This window comes from Dermacentor albipictus, chromosome 4 (genome assembly GCF_038994185.2).
Source record: "Dermacentor albipictus isolate Rhodes 1998 colony chromosome 4, USDA_Dalb.pri_finalv2, whole genome shotgun sequence".
Lineage (NCBI taxonomy): Eukaryota > Metazoa > Arthropoda > Arachnida > Ixodida > Ixodidae > Dermacentor > Dermacentor albipictus.
In genome coordinates, this window is record NC_091824.1 from 104,030,820 (window position 1) to 104,050,876 (window position 20,057).

Below are 20,057 nucleotides of genomic sequence, written 5' to 3' on the forward strand. Positions count from 1 at the left end.
CCTTAACATGCACATTATAAGTTTATTGTATATGAAACCATTCAAGCCTTACAGTTAAGACTAAATATAACCGCATGGACAGAAGTCTTCCTCAAGTTCCTTACCCAGCCTACAAGAGGTTACCACCAGTGCTCAGCATAGTCATCTCATTGCAGTATCCTGCTTCACAAGACAGTTTTGTCTTTCAGAAGAAGCTACATTGTTGGATGTAACTTAGAATTTTCGAAGAGATAACAGATAACACAAGATAGTTCAATAACACTGGAAAAGCAAGCAAACACTATCTGGCATGTAGAAAGGGTAGACACAGTATATACACTGTTGCTTAATTTGTCCCCTTTTGAACCTAGTCTTGATCACCTTAAAGATTAGCATTTCTCACCAGGAAAAGACAAAAAACTTGCTGTTAGGGGCCCTACAACGTTTTAATTAAATCTTTTGTGTGCACCATGTGGCACATGGCACTGTCAACTGTTAAAAGAACACTTTCACAGGCATGTAACATCAGCCTGCACAGCCTGCACCAGCTCGATTTCGTTTCGGTTTCCCATCGCCTCTTAAAACACCATGCAATAGGAAAGCAACAAAATGCGTCTTGGCCTCCTGGAGCACTATCAGCTCGACACGCGTCGGTGTCTCGTGCCGGAGCGATCTGCGCGACGCTTCGCATTACGTGAATGTCAACATTAATTGAATCTGTCAAAATTTTTTGTCACTTCGGATTGTACGTTTGCCCGCTTAGTACGTTTTTTTTTTCACATTTTTTTTCACGAACATGTGAACGAGGTTGTGTGTGTGTGTTGGGGGGGAGTCAACAAGTTCTGACATGCCCCTAAGAAATGCAGATTGCTCATTTCGGTATCAAAGCATCTCCCAATTTATTTCCTGTGTGTAATCTTATATGTCTCAAACAATAAAAAAAAATCACCTTTAAGTAGCAACATGCAGATGTTATGTCGCTGCCATTAAAACACACAGATATACATGCATCTTGTTAGGGGGCACAACTTGTATTGGCGGCAAATTTGTACAATTCATAAATGCACATGGCAATTAAGTGTGGCTCAAGGGACCAAAATTGCGGCAAGAAAAGCAAAAGAGCCTTAAAGTTAGAGATAGTTTCTTTATGTTTGTGAAACCTTATATTTAATCATTATTGAAGAAAGTCGTACTTGCAATATAACAAAATCACAGTAACACTCCACATCTCCATTAAACAGCAGCCCCGGTATAAAAAAAAGAAACAGCTGAAAACAAGCTCGCAAACATTTAGAAGTGCACCAGCACATACAAATGTAAACAAGCATGTTGTAGTGCCAAGTCTTCCTGAGATGATGCAACTTACTATATAAACGAAAAAACTGAGCATTAACAATCACAACCACTTGTTATTGACATTCGTGGCCACTAAGACAAAGCTGGTTTGGGAAACATGGGCTTGTCTTTCCCCTTTGATTCAGCAGCACATAGTTAGCAACTCGTCATATTTTTTTCAAAGTGCTGTCCCATTCGTCTGAACTGAAATGGCAGCACATTAACACTTAGAATGTGTCACATGCTCGCTTTAATCAGATAGGTAAGCAACACCAGTCAACACATATTTTCACTTTTAGTTATTGTTAGCTTTTGAGCTAACAATCTGGACATATTGGAAAAAATAACGCAACTTAAATTCAAATGACAATATCCTTGTCATTGAGAGCATCCCAACTTAAAAATGTCACTTGAAGCAACCTAACAAAATATAACTTGCAAGCAGCCATTGTTGTGTAAAATAACCATAACCAGCTCATCACCAGTTATGCTCATAGTAGTTCTTGCTAAAATTACTGAAGGAAACTGGGCACTAATGTCTGCACCCATCGCCAGTATGGGAATTATGGGTGCTCCACAGATTTGTCTGAACTTTGTGGGTTCTGATACTGCAGTTTTTAAAGACAACTTGGAAATGGCAATAATTATTCTGATTTTATGTACATTTCGTGATTGCTTTCAGAGCATTAGAAAATATTAAAACATTTACCCAAGGCAAATTCTGCTGTCCAGTCATCATACAGATTTAGCGATACTCTAGTCCTTCCATGTGGCGATACGGAGGTAGATGCAAGCATGAAGTGCTTCTTTACATGAATATTGATAGTGCACCTCTTATTCCATGTCTCGTACTAGGTGATGGTTGCGATACAAGCATGCTCAAGGTGTCTCCGCAACACTGGTTACAATGGAAAGAGACTGCAGCCTTAACCATACTGCATGCCATTTCTCGTGGCAGGCCAGGCACCTTGTGCAATCATAGGAAGCTGTCTACTGCAGTCCACAAGACATCATAGAAATAACGGAGACTTTTCCAGGAGATTCGTATGCTGATCCAGGCAATACTGTTTGCGGAACACTCATCACTTCAAATTTGTCCATTATGCTCGGTGAATTTGCTTCTTTTCATCTGAAATCATGTGCACACCAAGCACAATGATTTTACCAGTTTCGGGACTGAGCAAGAGACGTGCTATGAACGTACTATTTCCTGTTATCTCCAAAGTGAATGCACCAGCAATTCCATGCTTTAAAGCCTGCACACTTCACACCTTGCTCAAACTGCCAAGTGCACAATTTGGGCGATTGCTCATGCCCAACTTCCAGTTACACGTGACCACAAGAACATTGGTCTAATCTTTGGCGCCACTGGGTAAGCAAAGCTTTATTTTTGTTTGCTGAAGAATATACACTGGGATCCCCTCTGAAACTGTACAGTATGTGTCTAATGCCACACTAACTAGCCCAATTAATCATCCTACTGAAGTGATGAAGCATTTCATGCTTAGAAACTGTGCAGGAATCATCAATGATTGTTAATGAAAGCAAATAGCTGAACTCTTCCGGAAAGCTATTCGCTCTATTAAAGTGACTTTTCTAAACAATTTATCTCTCACAAGCTTGCAATTTCGTGCACACTGTGACATGCTTACGTACCTGATACACAGCTCTAGCTTGCCATTAGATACTTCCAGTGGGTGAAGTACGTCCATAATGCTATAAAGAAATGCGTGAATTATGGCGAGATCGAACCTCTGCCTTCAAGCCCAGCAGCCCAATCATCTAACCATTAGGCCATGATCGCGTGCAGGTTTCTCTTGTGCCAAAGCCGTGCTTTGATACATCTGGCGCATGGCGTCGCATGCTAGTTTCTTGCATTACCCCTTTGTAGCAGCTAGCATTTTAAGCTACTGTGTTACAGTGTACTGGCTTCGGGATCGTCCCGCAAAAACATACAGGAAAACTGGTCTAACAACTTGAAGAAAGTTATTCACTTTTGCAATCCATGTGCTACCTGTGAGATGTTCCCATAGTGGTTGAGTGGTTGCAGTGCTAGATTTCACTTCGATAACTAAAGCATGAAACTATGGCTATACTGGCACAACTCGCTGTGATAAGAACGGCTTGTCCAGGATAGCAAAGTGTTGTAAAATGACCTGTACCTAGCATGACTGAATGCCAACAACATGATCCACTATAGGGTTGTTTCAATGTAAGTATTTCGATAAAAGCAGGGTGCTATTAATGTTGGGACAGCACTGTATCATCAATACTGTGTCAGTATCCTGAAACAACAAAGTGGTTTGTTTGTTTGTAAATCATAGTTACCACACTCTCCAGAGGTAGAGCTAAACTTTTCCAAAATCCAGGCCCACACGTAGTGACATGGCAACCCAGTAGTGATTTAAGTAGAGAGCAATAGTAAATTGTGTGTTGTACACTGAAGTAATCTCTGTAGAAAGAAGGAAACAAAAAACAATCACCGGGGCACTTAACCATCTCGCATCAGCTAGAAGCTTGTATACCGTTACACTATGAAGTGAGTTCCTGGGCTCTTGTAGATGCGGAAGACTTGCCTTTAAGCTGTTTGACCACCTCTCTTTTCTTGGCTGGAACAGTTCACAGAAAACTTATCCTATGCTATGAAGAGAGGTAACAGTTGTGCGCATCCACCGTTAAACTTCTAAAATTGTTCTTTAATTTCACGATGTATAAGATCACCACAAACGTGGTGCTGCCTCAGATCACAAAACAAAAGTGCATAGAGAAGTGAGATAAGCAGGCTTACAGAAAGCTGCATTTTGTATTCTCCAAAAGAAAAAAAAAAGTTATGGGACAGCTATCAGGAGATTTTTCACAGCCATAAAGAAGTCCTCTAAGATGCTACTGGATCCACAGCGACCTTCATCAGTGTCTGCGTGCTTATCAGTTTTGCATCTCTCTTCAACAGCTGCACTCTTAACCATGTCTGAAAGGTTGAAGAGTGGCACAAACACAAGTTGAGACACAACATCATGGCCTACAAAGCACACTGCATCCACCTAGCTCTTGGAATGACTCACTTCAGCACTCACACGTCCCCATCACATGGCAATGCTCAACAAACAGCATTTTAGCAACTTATGCAGGACTTTTTGGATGGTAATCTGGAATTAATATCCACGAAAGCGGCCAATGTGGCAATCTGATTATCAACAGAATGATGGGAGGTAAATGCTTGTTAGTATACTTGGACTCAAATGTTAATGTGATGCATTATATTACTTTGCGGTGTCTGGTTTGTTAAGAAAAGTAACTGATACTGGCAGACTTATTTTTTTCTTTAAGATGGTACATCGATCACTTGCTACATTTCTGACTCACAGTAGTAATATTAAAGCTTGTTTACTGAGCCATTGGAGATCATAACAGTGCATTACACACACCCATGCCCCCACACAAATTTCGAAATTAAGTTATTGACAAATTTAGTTGCACACACACAATGCCAATCACTGTTCAAGTGATGTAAATCTCATGGAAATATAGGTTAGCTTTAGAGTTTCACTGTTTAGCTGCTACGAAGGAATGCTGTGATATAAGCAGTTAAATAAACTGTACCTAAACAGAATAAATCAAGCAAGCCACAAGTACACTCTCAGCCAAGCTAATTAACAATTTCCATCCCATCATTCCCATGGTTGTTGGGACAGCTACAATATAAGGCTGCCTCTAACAATAGACGTGAGGAATTACACTTAAACTATTCTTTTTGAGTGACCACTTTCAAGGACTGTATTCCATTTTAGTGCTCACATGCAATCTTTAATAATGAAAGGGACATTGATGGACATACTGCAAAGTGAAGCCATGCTGGTAGATTACACGTCTATAATACCAGAAACAAGACTTTCAAACAGAGAGAGGCTTTAAACAACAAGAAAAAACATAATATCAAAAGATGGGGACTTCGAGATTTCTGCTTCAGCACTCCGCGATGTCATAAATCATGGGCTGTTTGTCTGAGGCTTGCTAACTCGAGCTGCTTTTAGTGACCTGAACAGAGTAACACTAGTTGTAGCAGTTGGTGCTGATGTTGCCACATACAAGTCCCACTCATTCAGCCAGCAGATCCTTTCACTCTGCTTGCTGGAAATGAACCGCGCTCACCAGATTATACGAAATATCACAGCTAACTCCGCCTACTCTTGCACACTGGTTGGCGCATTACTATCTTTTTACTATTACATGTTGAGGCAATAAGGTAAGTGGCACATGTGTAAAGGAAATGCAGCTTTTCAAAAGCAATATTTTTTTTCATTTGAATCTTTTTCTGAACATTGAATCAGGTTACTATGCGAAAAAATATGGTAAAACATAAAGTAGATATTCACAAATTTCTTGTCAAAAGAATCTTAATGGTAATTTGCTTACTAATAAGAACAATTACAAAAACAAAAGAGAACTCAAGTTTGCAACTTTTGTAGAATTTCATTAGATCAAAAGGGACCCAAAGAAAAAGAAGTTTGCACTTCACTATATATGATTAATTAAAATCATTAGTTATAAGGGAATTTTGGTGAGCATTTGCTCCTTTGATAGCCCCACCCCCTTTTATTTAGCAGTAGTTTGGAGATGCCAAGAGATCCAACATAGTAGTATATAGCATTTCAGCCTATCTGGCAATTCCCTTCAGTGTCTAACATGAATACTTGAGTGTGCAAGCCAGGCCGAGTTACAAAAATATGAAAAAGTTCTTCCAAATGGTCTGCAAAGTTGCCAAGATGTCACAGGTGGTGACCATGTGACAGGGACATAAGAAGAAGAATATATCACATACAACCCTGTCAAGAAAAGGCTGTCTCCAGCATTGTACGAGTATCTTAAACACACAAAAACAAGTACTAGACAGTGCTCAATAAATAAGCATGCTTGTATCATTTAAAAAGAACATTGACAAAATGAGAAACTCGTACAAAAGATAGCTACATGCACAAATGCAGAATGCAGAGCAAACCATATTTGGCTCCCTTAATTAACAAGGTCACACTTTGGCATGAAGAACTGCAGGGTCTGTTCTTATTAGCAATCGTCTGCAGTAAGTAGCATACATTATGGATCTCATTTGTTTATGAAGCTCATTGGTGTAAAAATAGCGTTTGATTATACAGTGTAATGTAAATATAAAAAAATAGAACACATAGACACCTTCCAACATACCATATCATTAAGCAAAAAAAAAAAATGAGGGAAGGGAGATTGTGATGCATGTTACATACAAGAAGGCAAAAAATGCAGTGTAAGGGAATGTCATTATAATGCAGTGCCAACTGAGTTTTCCAGGACTGGAAATTAAAACTGCACTCTGGAAGCCTAAGCCTATTCATACCATTACCGACAACAGTATATGCAAATACAGCATGATGATTATGTGCAAGTTCTGCTAGAAGGAATTATAAAAGACAATTTACAGCAGGGCTTTCCAGCTTCCATTCCTACCGCACCATCTGAGAATGCCAACTAATCTGTAACACTCCAACCTTCATTGGCACATGAAGCTGTCAAATCACGAAACCTAGCAGCGAATTTGTTCGAACACGAGGGCAGTTGCATTGTAATGCTGAACATCAATTTCTAAACAAACAGTAATCTGGATACCTCTACATAAACTTCTATACTACAGATTGCAGTTAGCCAAGCCTGCTTCAATCAATCCCAATTTGCACATCAAAAATGAACTCCACAACCGGTATTCCTAAGGTCTAGTCATACAAAGTCCACACAGCTTGTGGATCATACATACACACATACTTGGCAAGTAGATGAGTGACCACCACCTTCAAACTCCCAGCAACATTGATCAATAAATAAGTGACAATAGCTACCTCCACTTCGTCGCTTTTCTTAAGTTGCGCAGCGTTAAGCTTGTACAATGTGGAATTTACATTACAATGCTGCTTGCGTAAGACGCAACCAGAGCAAGGCGCTCAAAGCAGGGATTCTAACCATCCATCTCTTCCATCCTGCAGTGAATCGCCGTCTCCACAACCTCCAGGCTGGCATAGTCGAGCTCTTTGATGAGGCACAGCACGGCTGAAAGTATGTTCGCATTCTGCGGGTCCAACAAAAATACAATTTAGAAAAATAATGGCAGAAACAATAACAAATAAACAAGCTGTTGAGCAAAAGCCACTTCATAGACTCGTCATGGGGCAGCACAGTACACCCAATCCAACATGCTGGCAAACAGGAGCTCTTTATGGGCGTACAGTAGAATATATAGACTTACAACACAAGCATTTAAGCTTTAAAATCCGAGTAACGTCATCCCTCACTCGCCTGCCACCATAAAACAGTTCATCTTTACAGGTTCTTTCAGCCACTGTCCCCAGATGACCAAATAAATTACTCCAGCACATCGCACCTCCCACCTAACGCACTCTAATACGGTGTATCCACCACATGCCCATGCTTCCGCTACATTCCAACATTCATCTTTTTGTCACACAGCCCAAGAATGGAATAACCTTTCTTCTACTATCACCCTCATCACTGACATTTCTCGTATCAAGACTGCTTTTGAACACCATTCATGAAGTCACGACATCTAATCTGACCTGCTGCTTTTCAAGCACACCCCTTGTGCAACGTACTGATTATTGGGACCTTTGAGGTACTGCGAACAGTTGGTTAAGGTTAGATGGCACAGCAGCCCTGCCTGGCTCTAATGCGCCAACGTATTATGAATAAATAAAGCTCCTACATTATTACCATATTTGCACAAATATAATGAGCATATTTTTTTCTTTAAAATTTCCTGTCTTAGCACGTGTCACGCATTATATTTGGGTTCGTGACATGAATATAACGTGTCTCTCTTTCTCTTTCTGTGAACTAGACCACTCAGCACTACCGCGACTGCTGCCACATATGGGCCCTCCTGCGCGTGCTACAATGCCACTGCACATTTTGCACCATCTTCCTTCTGATTCAGAACACTATTAGTGCTGCATCAATGTGGTTACGGCATATTAATCGCAACCTTGAGCAAGACGATTGGCACTGTTGTGCAGACACGTCATGCCTGATGTCTTCAAAGCCAAACTGAATCACCGTGGAATCTGCGAAAGGCTCTGCCATGTTTGATTGTGCCGTGGGCATTTCTTAAAGAGACACTAAAGGCAAATATTAAGTCAGGCTAAAGTGATAGATTAGTACTCGAGAATCTTTAAGACATCAATATTATCACGAACAGAGCCTTAGTAATCGAGAAATTGAGGTAAATGCACAACACGATTAGAGACTCCTCCGGGACATTCCAGTACTTGCCCAATGATAAAGGCACTCCTCAAGTCCTGTCACTAGTACTCAACCACTCATTACAAAAACATAATTGTATTGCATTACAAGATGAAAGAAACTGCTACTTGTCCAGTTCTATTTCATATTTAGAAGAAAGAACACACTGACATTACCCTTGACAACGAACGGTGTGAGCACTTGAAAAGTTTCACTTTCGCTCGACTCTTCACAGCCCTTGTTTTCATGTTTCAGTAGTTTCGTTATCACATAGTGCTGCGCTAGTTTTGCTATCACACAAAACTTGTACAACTGCCTTTAGAGCTGCCAGTTCAATAACCTTGGTGGGTGTCGCAGAGGATGATGCCATTCCCGCCGACAGTGACAAAGGATGTCAGCACTCGCCCTTTCACTCTATTTTACGATGGCAGTTTTGCAGTAACAGTGATTAAAGCCCTGCAGGCATCCGCTTTATGCATAGTTTCCTGTTACTTTGTGGCGTCAATTCATATTACAATCACAATACAGCAGAACCTCGTTGATACGTTCTCGTTACACACGTTTTCCCGGCACCAACGTTCGCATTCGAGAACATAAAAAAATGACGCAATAGAGTTACACTCGTTTTTTAAGTTCATACGTTGCCGGAAAACCCGATTTTTTGGCACCAACGTTCAGTACGTCATCAAACTCCAATCGTATGATATGCTTTCCGGCCGCTATCTCCCAAGTAAACAAGAAAACGCGAGGCATGCGTTATCGAGAACAGTCTATAGCTGCCCACCATGGCAGCTTCACCACAATACTCGCCCGTCTGTCTCGCGTGACAACGCCGGTGCGCACTCAGTTTCTCATTTCGGTAGCAGCAAATCTTCTCCGGGGTGGTTGCACGCACTATTCACAGCTATCACCGCCAATCCCATTGCGATAAGCATCTTTGCCTATCTGTTTCACAACGTGTGGTGCCGTCAAAAGCATAGCACGCGCTTTTAATAGGCGATAGCCGACATGTGCTGCCGTTCCCTGCTGCAGGCAGCGCAATATCCGAATCATGTTTTGCTATGGCGGCATCCAGTGTCACCCACCAGCTCAATCTTGTTTCTGTTTCCCGTTGCCCTCTTAACACAACATGCAATACGATAACAACAAAACACGTCTCGGGCCACCGGGGCACCACCGGAGCACCACCGGCTCAACAAGCATCACTGTCTTGCGCTGCAACGATACGCACAACGCTCTGCGTTACCTAGATATGAACAATAGTTGAGTTTGTTCGCCTTTTGTGTATCAGTTAGGATCGTACGTTTTCCTGGTTAGCCCGTTTTTTTCTCGCAGTTCTTTCCTAAATGTATGAACGAGGCCCTACTGTTTATATCTTTTTCTTTTTCTGAGAGCCCGAAAGTCTCTCCTTGCATTATTTACGTGCAAATATGGTACACATTTTTGAATGCCTATATGTTTATCAACAGCGGGTGAACAAGGAAAGCTACAAGCTGGAGCCAAAGCATTGACAAGAGTATTTTTCTTCAGAGCAAGTTGCCTTGTCAGAAAGTTGGGCCCAGCACATTCATTGGACCCAGCAGACTACAACATACTGTAGTAGATGGTCACGACTTAGTACTCTGCACACTGCACTCTAAAAAATATTCTACGACCCTTAAGAAGGCTCTTTAACAGCATTGTGAAAAGGAAACACTTCATAGCACTGACCCTGTTTTTGCCCCCCTTGGGCAGCAGGCGAGTTGGAGAGCCTTTCTCAGCCTTGTGTGACCTGTGCACTTCGGCATACATAGCAGCACCACCTCGTGCATTACCGTCGACCGGCGGTGGGGACATCAGTGCGTCCGACTCCAGGGAGTGTGTGTGCAGGTACTCCACGGATGAAAACCTTCCCAGTCAGACATTTTTGTTGTTGTCAGTGAGAGAAAGATAAAAAACAAGATGTTATATTTTCAACACACAACAAAAACAACAGCAACAAGGCTGCAATCTTGATTGGATACTTTTGGCAATACTGTTACTTCATTTACACAATGTAACATTCAGCCTTGTGCTTTGTTGCAGTGATGGGCATCAATTGTGCAAGGATTTCACCACTAAGGGGTATTAAAGTACATGCCCAAAATATATGAATGTTCAAATGGTATTGGTATTCATTGGTATTCCTTCTTTTGGTGCAGCCAAACAACACGCAATGGTAGTGATACCTATAACCAAAAGTGATCAAGGCTACAGCCCATATCTAAACTTTGAGGAAATGCCAGGAGTGCTTAGTCTGTACACTTTCTGTATCACACAACAGTGTGTGCGGTTACAAGCAACCTCTCAGCAACACAACACAGAACAAAACGGAAAATTAATTTCTGCAAGGTGTTGGCTTGTACTAGTTGGTTAGGCTACATGCTAAAAACGGCACAAAAGACATAAGCTTGCCATCTTCACATTTATCCATGTCATTTGGATCGTTTCCAGCATGCAAATGCTGCAAAATGTTTTGCAAAATGCCTGGTTATGGCTTAGAAATTTATTGATGCTGATAAAGTTCCAGAGAAATGACTGCATCCTTTGGGGAAGGGGGGGGGGCAGAGAGAAGCAGAAAAAAACCTTACCGTCGAGTGTCACCTAGTTGAGCATTGGCCTGTCTTGCAGCTACAGGGTCATCACCTTCAAAAAGTGCCATTGGATCACAGGTAATTTCTGCACTCTTCCGCAACCTGTATGAAAAAAGTGAACAAGAAAGGTGTTCATCCTTGCACTGCAAAGGAATTGCACATGCTATGTGTACACATGATGGTTAAAGATATACTTTGTTATCCAAATGCTCAGCCTTTACATGGAATGGTTAGAGCACTACCAGGTATACAGTATGTGAAGATGTTCCAATGCCAAAAAATCAGAGAGCTTTGTGCTTTCTCTAGTCCAGCGCTGCGACTGACAGTTAGCTTCACATGATGGTATTTGTCCCCTTATATTCAAACATACATAAGACCTCCGACACCAGTGTCACAAAACAGTTGAATGGTATCATCTTTCTACTTATTAAAGCTTGTGGTATTAGGACTACAGGGAGAAAGCAGGAAACGAGAGAAGCTTACAATAGATGAGGACAATCTCGTCTTGTCCTATGTTTTCCTTTCATGCTGTAACCATAGTGCCATAGAAAATTACCAACTAACCTAATGTGTCGTACTACCAAAGTCTGCTTAGCTCTCCTGAATGTCGTAGCTGCTTCCAAATGCACACTGTCTCTTTTGCCGATATGACTTGTCGTTTCACTCTTCACTCATAATAGAGTACCTATTCTGTATTGAACTTGTACCGCCGATATATAAACCCTTTCAAATTACAAGCTTCCCACGTGTAGTTCACTATCTTCTTTGTTTTTTCTGCACCAAATTCTGGAATACTGCCTTTTTTTTCTAGTTAGAACTAAACTCCCCGAATTAAATTTAGCACACTTTTTTAAATGTTTCTGGACTGTAACCAAGAATGGAGAGTACCAATTTTTTATGCTTGATAATGACGACAGCAGGAAACAAGAATAGGCATACTTGATTATATGTGACCACGCTGCATAGTCCAGCCCAACAACAGAATCCTATGACCAAACTCGAGGGAACAGCACAAGCTACAAGCAGTTGCTTGCCACCCATCTCTAGTGCAGTTATGCATTTTGTTCTGGGGATACCCCACTGAGCCGGGCTTATTCTGGAACCTGCTTGCAGGCTTTTTCTCAATCATACTCTTCTTTTCTTGCCTAGCAACTGCAGCTGGCATTTTCCCTGAGTCATCTCTTCTTGTGGTCATGCGACATTCTGTGACCCAGATGGCAACCACCTTCCTACTAAAACAGAGGAACAGGTAACTGGTTATCATGAATAAAATTATTTCAATGATAATCAAAACTGTCATCTCAAAAGATGTTGGAGCATGCCCTTTGATCACCTATTGGTAATGTCAACTAGACCCTTGTCGCTGAGCGGTGTCCCACAGGACTGACCTTCGGCCCGAGTGATCCATCAGTGTCTGGACCCGTGCATGAAATGCATGCTGCTCGGCAGGTGACATGCCCTGGCACGAGGCGTGGCTGTCCTGAGGCATGTTGGGGAGCACAGGAGAGCAGGCAGCTTCGGCAAGCCGGGGGGGATCTTTACATGGAGTACTGCACAATAAACAGCACTGTTACATGTACCGAACACGTACATGCATGCATAAACACATAACTAAAGCATGACAGCTTGCAAGGTGCTCTTGCCACTGCATTGAAAGTGGACAAAATAAAATAAATTGAACTTATTTGCATATTTTATTTTTGCTATGTTATTACATTATTTATTTAAATAACTGCTGGAAACTGACTATTGTTGAACAGATAATGGTACACTGTAGATCCAAATAAATGATTCAAATGCAGTTTACTTAAAGGGACACTAAAGTGAAAAACGATTTCTTCTGCATCAGTAAATTACTGTTCTACAATACCAAAAACACCCCTCTTACAACGATAAGACATTTGGTAAGCCAGTAAAAGCGCAAGAATGAAATATGGGTGGCGACACCTACTTAAGTTCCCGCACCTGGGGGCTGTGACGTCTTGGATTTTGATGGCATCTTCTAGGGCCTACTAATTATATATAGAGGTACAGATTGACAACATTGTGTTCTAAAGGAACTAAATGTTAAACATGGCAAGTTTCGGGAACCTTTATTCAGCCAACGCGGCCCCAATGTGAAAACATACTTTAGAATCCCTGACATCATGTTGACGTACCGGCGCGGGAGTTTCGGCGTGAAATTCAAATACTGATATTTTGACCTTCATTTTCTCATCTAATAATCAACTATTTTTTTGAAATGACTGCCAGCAGGGTTCGCAAGCAATGCTTCATTAGTCTAAACTGATTTATTGTTTCGCTTTAGTATCCCTTTAAGCACTTTCATAACAGACTTACTATAACTACATAACTACAGAGTTGCAGAGCTTTTCCAAACCTTCAAATTTTGCATTTCGTTTTTTTTTCTTTATGAAAGCCAATGGCTGAAATTTGAAAATAATCTTTCTTTTTCAAATGCAGCAACTTTCACCAAAACCAGTTCAGTGGTTTCCTAATAACTGTACTTGTGTGCTCCAGATATACTTGAATAAGAAATTGCAAATTGACACTAAGTTAAACATGAGCTAAATCACAGCAAAAGCATTAGGACTACAAGAAAAGCACAGCAACACACAGAACAAGTTGAAATGATGCCGACAATGAAAGTTGTTCAATTAGCAGTGAAGTTTTGCATTGGCAGGTTAACCTATAATGACGGACACCACAAACACTACAGGGTGCCCCAGAGCAAGAGATAATGTTCCAACCACATCTTTGCCTCCAGAAAACATATACCGCCAAAAGTCTTTAACATGAAAGCATAAAATTATCTATGCAACACTCCTCCGCTACACAAAAAGCTTACACAATGACTGTATTTGCACATCCTCTCAAAGCAGCGGCACTGCTACCAAGCTGTGCATCGCGGTGAAATGGTGATTGCAAATCTCTCTACACAAGTGACGCCCCCATACAGGTGATAACAAAGACTACAAAGGTGGGGAGGCAAACACAACGAAAAGCCTGCCATTACATTTTTTGCACATTCAGAACGTGCAGAATTTTAAGCCAAACAAAATGCACACTGAACATTTTCATAAATGCCGACAACTGCAATAACATCTATACACCAGTCTTTATGCGCATAAGCTGACATGCAACCAGCAGATATTTCCCAATGTTGCAGGCTTTAATCGGCTTAGGCATACAAAGTTAATTGGAATGAACAGATTGCTTTGCACAAACATCATAGCTGTCACGCAAAGGCATCTCTATCAAGACAAAAAGTTGCAAGTTCAGCTGCTCCACTGATCACCAGCAGTGCTCCGGAAGGTCTGCACGACTGTAAAGCATGGTGTTGGCAGCATATAGGCCAATTGAAGCCAATTATTGCGTACTGTTGAGACTAATATTAGCATACTGCAATGACTACTCTAGTATTAATTAAGTGTTGTCAATACAGCATTTTAGCAGCTTGGCCTTTCTGTAAGATGTCTGGAGCTAGATGCTGCCACAAAAGTGATCATTGGTGCACAAGATCTTTTGTTGTGGAAATGCATAAAGCCTACTAACCATGACAAAGGCAACAAACAAAAAATGTGAGGCCATAGCAGGCATTCCACTGAAATGGTCCTTACTGTACTGCATTCTTTGTAATGTTTAAATTCAGCTAATTGGATCTGCTCTAACCTGTTCATGTCCTACATTAGCTCATGAAAACCGTAGCCAGTTATACCTTGCCACTGGAGGGTTAAAGGTGGCTGCCCTGTTTGGCACATTCGCTTCTGTGACAGGCACTTCCACATCCAGCTCCCTTGGCCGTGGAACATTGCTGTACTTGTGATGTCCATCTTCAGAGCCGTTCTGCTGGGCCTGCGGTGGGCTGAGCCTGGCTGATGGCTGGCTGCCACTAGACTGCTGACGGTTATTGTGATTGCTGCTAGGTGCTGTATGTGGCGTCTTGTCCTCAGCAGCAGCAGTGTCGAGGGTAGGAAGAGTAAGCACCGCCCCTTGTACCTGGGCTCTCTCAACCTCGTGGCTCTGAACAGCTGGTACAGAGAACCACAGAAAATAGCAAGGTAAGCGGCAGAAGCTGTATTGCTCTGTGTTTCGTGCGAGAATTCCCAACAAGAAAACATGTGATTGATCGTTCCTGCCTTCTTAAGCCTGAAGGCCGTCAGCTCAACATAACAGCATTAAGAATGCCACATCACTTTAGACCTATTCACATGCTCAAGGAGTTATATACATTCACTAATGAATCCTACCATAATAATTTGCATACCAAATTTAATTGCTACAGTATGTTAGTGCAAAGTGTGACTAGGTAGTTGTTTGGCTGGTTTTGACTGTCGTAACCAGCATTCTGCATGTGGCCAGTCAGCAGTTCTAAGACCGTAATACTGACTATTCAGCAATTACACAAAGTAATCTTTAAATCTGTTTTATATCAGCAGTAACCCATAAGCAATAAACCACCAAAAGCCAAACTGATAAATGAACTGCTGGAATCAGATTCTCATATATGTGTGTTTTTTAGCACAGACTTTGCAATTTTGTGCTCTAATTGCACAAGATTATACACTACTATTTTTTTTTACTCCTAGGGAGGAAACAAAGGGGAGCACAGAGCACTTTCTTGTGTTTTCATTCTAGCCAAACACCAACTGTTGTTGCCTCAAATAGGTGATTTTATGCGAAGCATACTAGCCGCACAACCACGCTCTTCCTTGCTGCGTTGCGCGCGGCTGCGTAGCTACCATATGACGTCATAGCAGCTGCAAAAGCGGAGGCTCAACTCGCGCGCTCGCTTGCGGCCGCGTAGCTACATAGCTGGGTCTCAGCTCGTGCGTTCGCCTGCGGTCGCACAGATGGTACTGCGGCCTAACTCCCGCTCCTCCCGCTATACTAGGTTACCAATACTGCTATACCAGCGGTATAGCGGTATTGATAGCGGTAGAGCGTATTTATTGGTTTGAAAATAAAGGAATCAGCAGAGTAACGCATGAGTTGTTTCTTCGTCTAGCCGAACCAAATATAGCCAAGCAACAGCAGTTCACCAGGCTAAACAGTGATTCAACAACTAAAAAAAAGGCTAGTATGCTTCGCATCCTGGGCTTAACCTTAGCTAAGCCACAGCCATTTTTTTAAACACGTCATTCTAGAAGCTCTTGGGGACATATTCTGCAGCTAATAAATGTATTTATTATATGACTGCTGTACATCTGCAGATGCCTGTCAGTTCTAACTTGATTACACCTACATTACTCTTTTTCTTAACATTCACTAAATTTATTGCTAAATTCATTAGTAGTCAGTGCAAATGAATTTTAGTAAAAGTGCAAACATTACTGTATTTTGCACTTTTCTCTAATCTCATGTGCTTCTTATAGAGCAATTGGTACATTGTTGCTGCCTAATTTTACACTGCCCTAATGTACAAGCATGAGAAAAAATTCATGGCTGAAGTGGTGTTCCTCCAAATTTTAATAATTCCCATGTTCTATTCATCAGCATTGTGACATCTTGGGGGGAAACGGAGGGTGGGGTGCAAATCATGTCAAAAGAGACAGCACTACTAACTCACCCGCCGTGGTAGCTTTGGTGTTTTGCTGCTAAGCCCAACACCACACAATCAAATTCCAGCTGTGGCGGCAGTATTTTGATGGGGGCGAAATGTAAGAACACCCATGTATCATGCATTGGGTGCACAATACAGAGCCCCAGCTGGCCAAATTAATGCAGAGTCTGCCTTATAGCTTGCCTCATGATCATATTGTGGTTTTGGCATGTAAAACCCTAGAATTTACTTATTTTGCTACTAACCCAGAAAGAACTCATTCTTCAAGCCTTTCAATCAAAAGAAATAGCACTAGGAATTTTTGTTGATTTTTATACAGCACTTGACTGCATAGACGATCAAAAACTAATTGATAAACTTAATTTTCATGGAATATTTCTGCAAATAATTAAATCTTATCTTGGTTTTAGGCATCAGCAACTAATAATAAATAATGAGGCATCTGACATCAAGTCTATACTTTCCGGTGCTCAGAGGAAAGCCCATAATTGGCACTGCTGCTGTTTATTCTGTATGCAATTGCTATTGTCAGTATACTGATCATGATGTCACATATATTGTTTATGCACATGACACTAGTTTATTTCTTATAGGAACAGACGTGATCAATTCGCAGCAGCTTAAATTCGCAACAGTGAGCCTATACTATTCATAATACAAATGTTGCCATTCTAACTCGTTATTAATCAACATTAAAAAAACAATAACCATGCCCTTCAGACCAAGGAATAAGGCCATGCATGAAACTAGCTTTTTTCTAAGAATCGTTGCCTCAAATATTCAAACGGTTTGTGCAATCAAAACACTTGGCCTAGAGTTTGAACAGTAAATGTCCTGGAACAACCACATTTCACTGATCTCAAGCCGAATTTTTTAAATTGCTAAAATTTTAGGAATGTTGTGCTACATAACGCTGCTCCCAATTAAAAATAATTTTAATTCTTTATTTCTTTCGGTTATAACTACTGTTGATCGGTGTGGATAACCACTACATTTTCCAACATTCATCAATTGCACTGCACATTATTCAAAAATGCACCATACATAATATTTGCTAATGTACCATATGACAGCCACACTATCCCCCGGTTTCCTTTTTTAAGAACTCAATATTATTCCCATACCGCAACTATACAACAAATTTCAAATGAGTCTCTGCCACTCAAATATGCAACAGTCGTTCTTCACAAAGCTTGCTAATTTAAAACTAGATAGTGACATTTGGTGCATTCAAAGAGTTATAACTACTTATGGTAACCATATGTTGTCATACAATTTGCCATAATCATTAGACAGTTCCTTTAATAATAAATAGTTATCTAATTAACCCACATGCATGTGAATCTACTCACATTATCATGTGTCATATATAGTTTGTGCATTTCTTGTATATATTTCAGTTGACTGAAATTCTATAAATCATTTACTGATCAGTGACTTTCCTTATTCAATTATTGTTATTACATTGTTTTCTCTGGTATTGTTATATTGCTCCTAGTTTTTTTTTTCAGTGCTTTACTGCCGCCATGTAATTGCTTTAGTTACTGTTTGTATGCATGCTACAAAAATGCCAAGTTTCTGCAAGGGGCACAGACCCTTAATGAAGCCCTTGAAGATCAGTTTTGTCTATTTGTGACGTTAATTTGATCTGAAAATCTGCGTGAGCATATGACCCACTAATGCTGCAACTACAGATTATTCTGACACAGTGATCTAACACTGATCTAATATATGGCATGAAACGGCACATTTACGTACAACAGAATAACATGAGCCATTAATTACAATAAGTACACCACATGAAAATACACAAAAAGAGCATATTATGCACTGCACGTCAATCGGAACTACTGTTTAAAATGCGCTGTGCACCTCACATGTAGGGATGAATGCCCATAATATGTGAAGTACATCGTCCCAACATTCTTCCTGTCAGATGTCCGCTTTTATAATTGCACGGTCTACTTTTTCGATTACCTGCTCACCGGCACAACACTTATCAAAAGTATATGCGCAACAGAAATGTGCTCAGTTCCGGTTATTAGATTAATTTTCAGGTAGAACAGCAGAGACTTACTTTGATTGTCCAGTTTCTGCAAACTTGGCAGATGCCTCAACACCGTCATCCTGTAGGTTTCACTTTCCGCACAAGGGTTGTCGGCCAACCAAAGATTTTTAAGCTTCGGAAGATCTTTTAAGTACAGAACCTCGTTCAAGTCTCGAATGTTGTTCTTTCGTATGTAAAGCTCCTGGAGATTCTTGCAGTGCGCGAAGTCTGCTAGTGTGCTGATATTGTTGACGCTGGAAGAAAATAGCAGGCGAAATGAGAACACGGAAAGACGACGAGATTAAACTGGGGCACAGAAGCCCCAGCGCAACTTGCAACTTTCTGTTCCTTTTCTTTAAAAAAACGCACCTTAACGAGAGGACTTCGACGTGAGACATCTTTCGCACGATGCTGACGTCCTCCAACTCGCTTCCCCTAAAATCGACGGTTCAAATGTAAGAAGTAGCACACATTACGACAGAGCAGTTGACAAGTCGAACGTACCAGCAGTTTAGTTTCCGAACGCTCTTCAGATCCTGAGCTCGCGTTCGCGACAGGACGCAATTTTCCGTGAGCACACTCATTGCCGATTTTTCCCGTGGTTCCTAAGCGCGGTTGACAGGACACAGCTTTAAGGAAGGTAAAATAAGCGCGCGAAAGAAGCTATGACAAACATCTTACCTTCTTAGATCATCAACACAGGTCTCGATCCCCGACTACCTTCACGTCGATGATCATAGCCAAAGGCACACGATAGACGCGGCACAACTACACGAGTAGGCGCCGAATAATGTCCACTGGTCCAACGGCGCGGCGATTTTCGATCAAGGGCCTTGTGTATACCATGTTAGGCAATGAACACGGACACGGTGAACGACTAGTAGTCATCGCATAGCAGAAGGAAATACCACGCCGTTGATCAATTTCACGCGCTTATTGCAGTAACGATGTTCAGGAATTTAGTCCGTGTGGCTAGGACGAAGATAAACAAAGCGCGATTCTCCTGCATTGCCTTGACAACACGGTCACACGGCGAAACGTCTACTACATCGGCGCGGCTCACGTAAACACCGCTTCGCCATTTACGGTGTAGTACACTCGCCGAGAGCACCGGACTGTGCACACCCATAAGTACCCAAGCACTTCCGCGTTGTCATAACACATAGGCACGACTAAAACTCGCGACTAAAATTTTTATGTCGCTATGAGGTCACATTTAGTTGCTTTCTCTGTCAATAAAAGT

At 41.3% G+C, this 20,057-nt stretch overlaps 1 protein-coding gene across 4 annotated transcripts; it reads right to left on the minus strand.

The window, feature by feature from the left end:
• Positions 1-853: 853 nt before the first annotated feature.
• On the minus strand, positions 854-20,034 carry LOC139059202 (uncharacterized). 4 transcript variants are annotated; one of them, XM_070537301.1, is made up of 11 exons: positions 19,496-19,979; positions 19,319-19,419; positions 19,184-19,249; positions 18,845-19,068; positions 14,923-15,235; positions 12,593-12,754; positions 11,202-11,306; positions 10,303-10,480; positions 7,300-7,405; positions 2,971-3,030; positions 854-2,443 (listed from the first exon to the last, which is right to left on the minus strand). In XM_070537301.1, exons 2-10 carry the CDS (start codon positions 19,396-19,398, stop codon positions 2,984-2,986), a joined length of 1,281 nt encoding a protein of 426 aa, XP_070393402.1. In that variant the 5' UTR covers positions 19,399-19,419; positions 19,496-19,979; the 3' UTR covers positions 854-2,443; positions 2,971-2,983. The 4 variants fall into 4 exon arrangements, with proteins under 4 accessions (XP_070393402.1, XP_070393401.1, XP_070393400.1 ...); XM_070537300.1 differs by having other exon boundaries at positions 854-3,030; XM_070537299.1 differs by lacking the exons at positions 854-2,443; positions 2,971-3,030 and adding an exon at positions 4,099-4,282 and having other exon boundaries at positions 19,319-19,443; positions 19,496-20,034.
• Between the last annotated feature and the right edge of the window lie 23 nt (positions 20,035-20,057).

Coding starts and splice junctions, on each gene's coding strand:
- LOC139059202 (XM_070537299.1), bottom strand. CDS start 19,398: ATGAGTGTGCTCACGGAAAATTGCGTCCTGTCGCGAACGCGAGCTCAG. Junction 12,755..14,922: donor TTTAACCCTCCAGTGGCAAG/GTATAACTGGCT, acceptor TTTATTGTGCAG/TACTCCATGTAAAGATCCCC. Junction 11,307..12,592: donor ATGGATCACTCGGGCCGAAG/GTCAGTCCTGTG, acceptor TTTTTCATACAG/GTTGCGGAAGAGTGCAGAAA.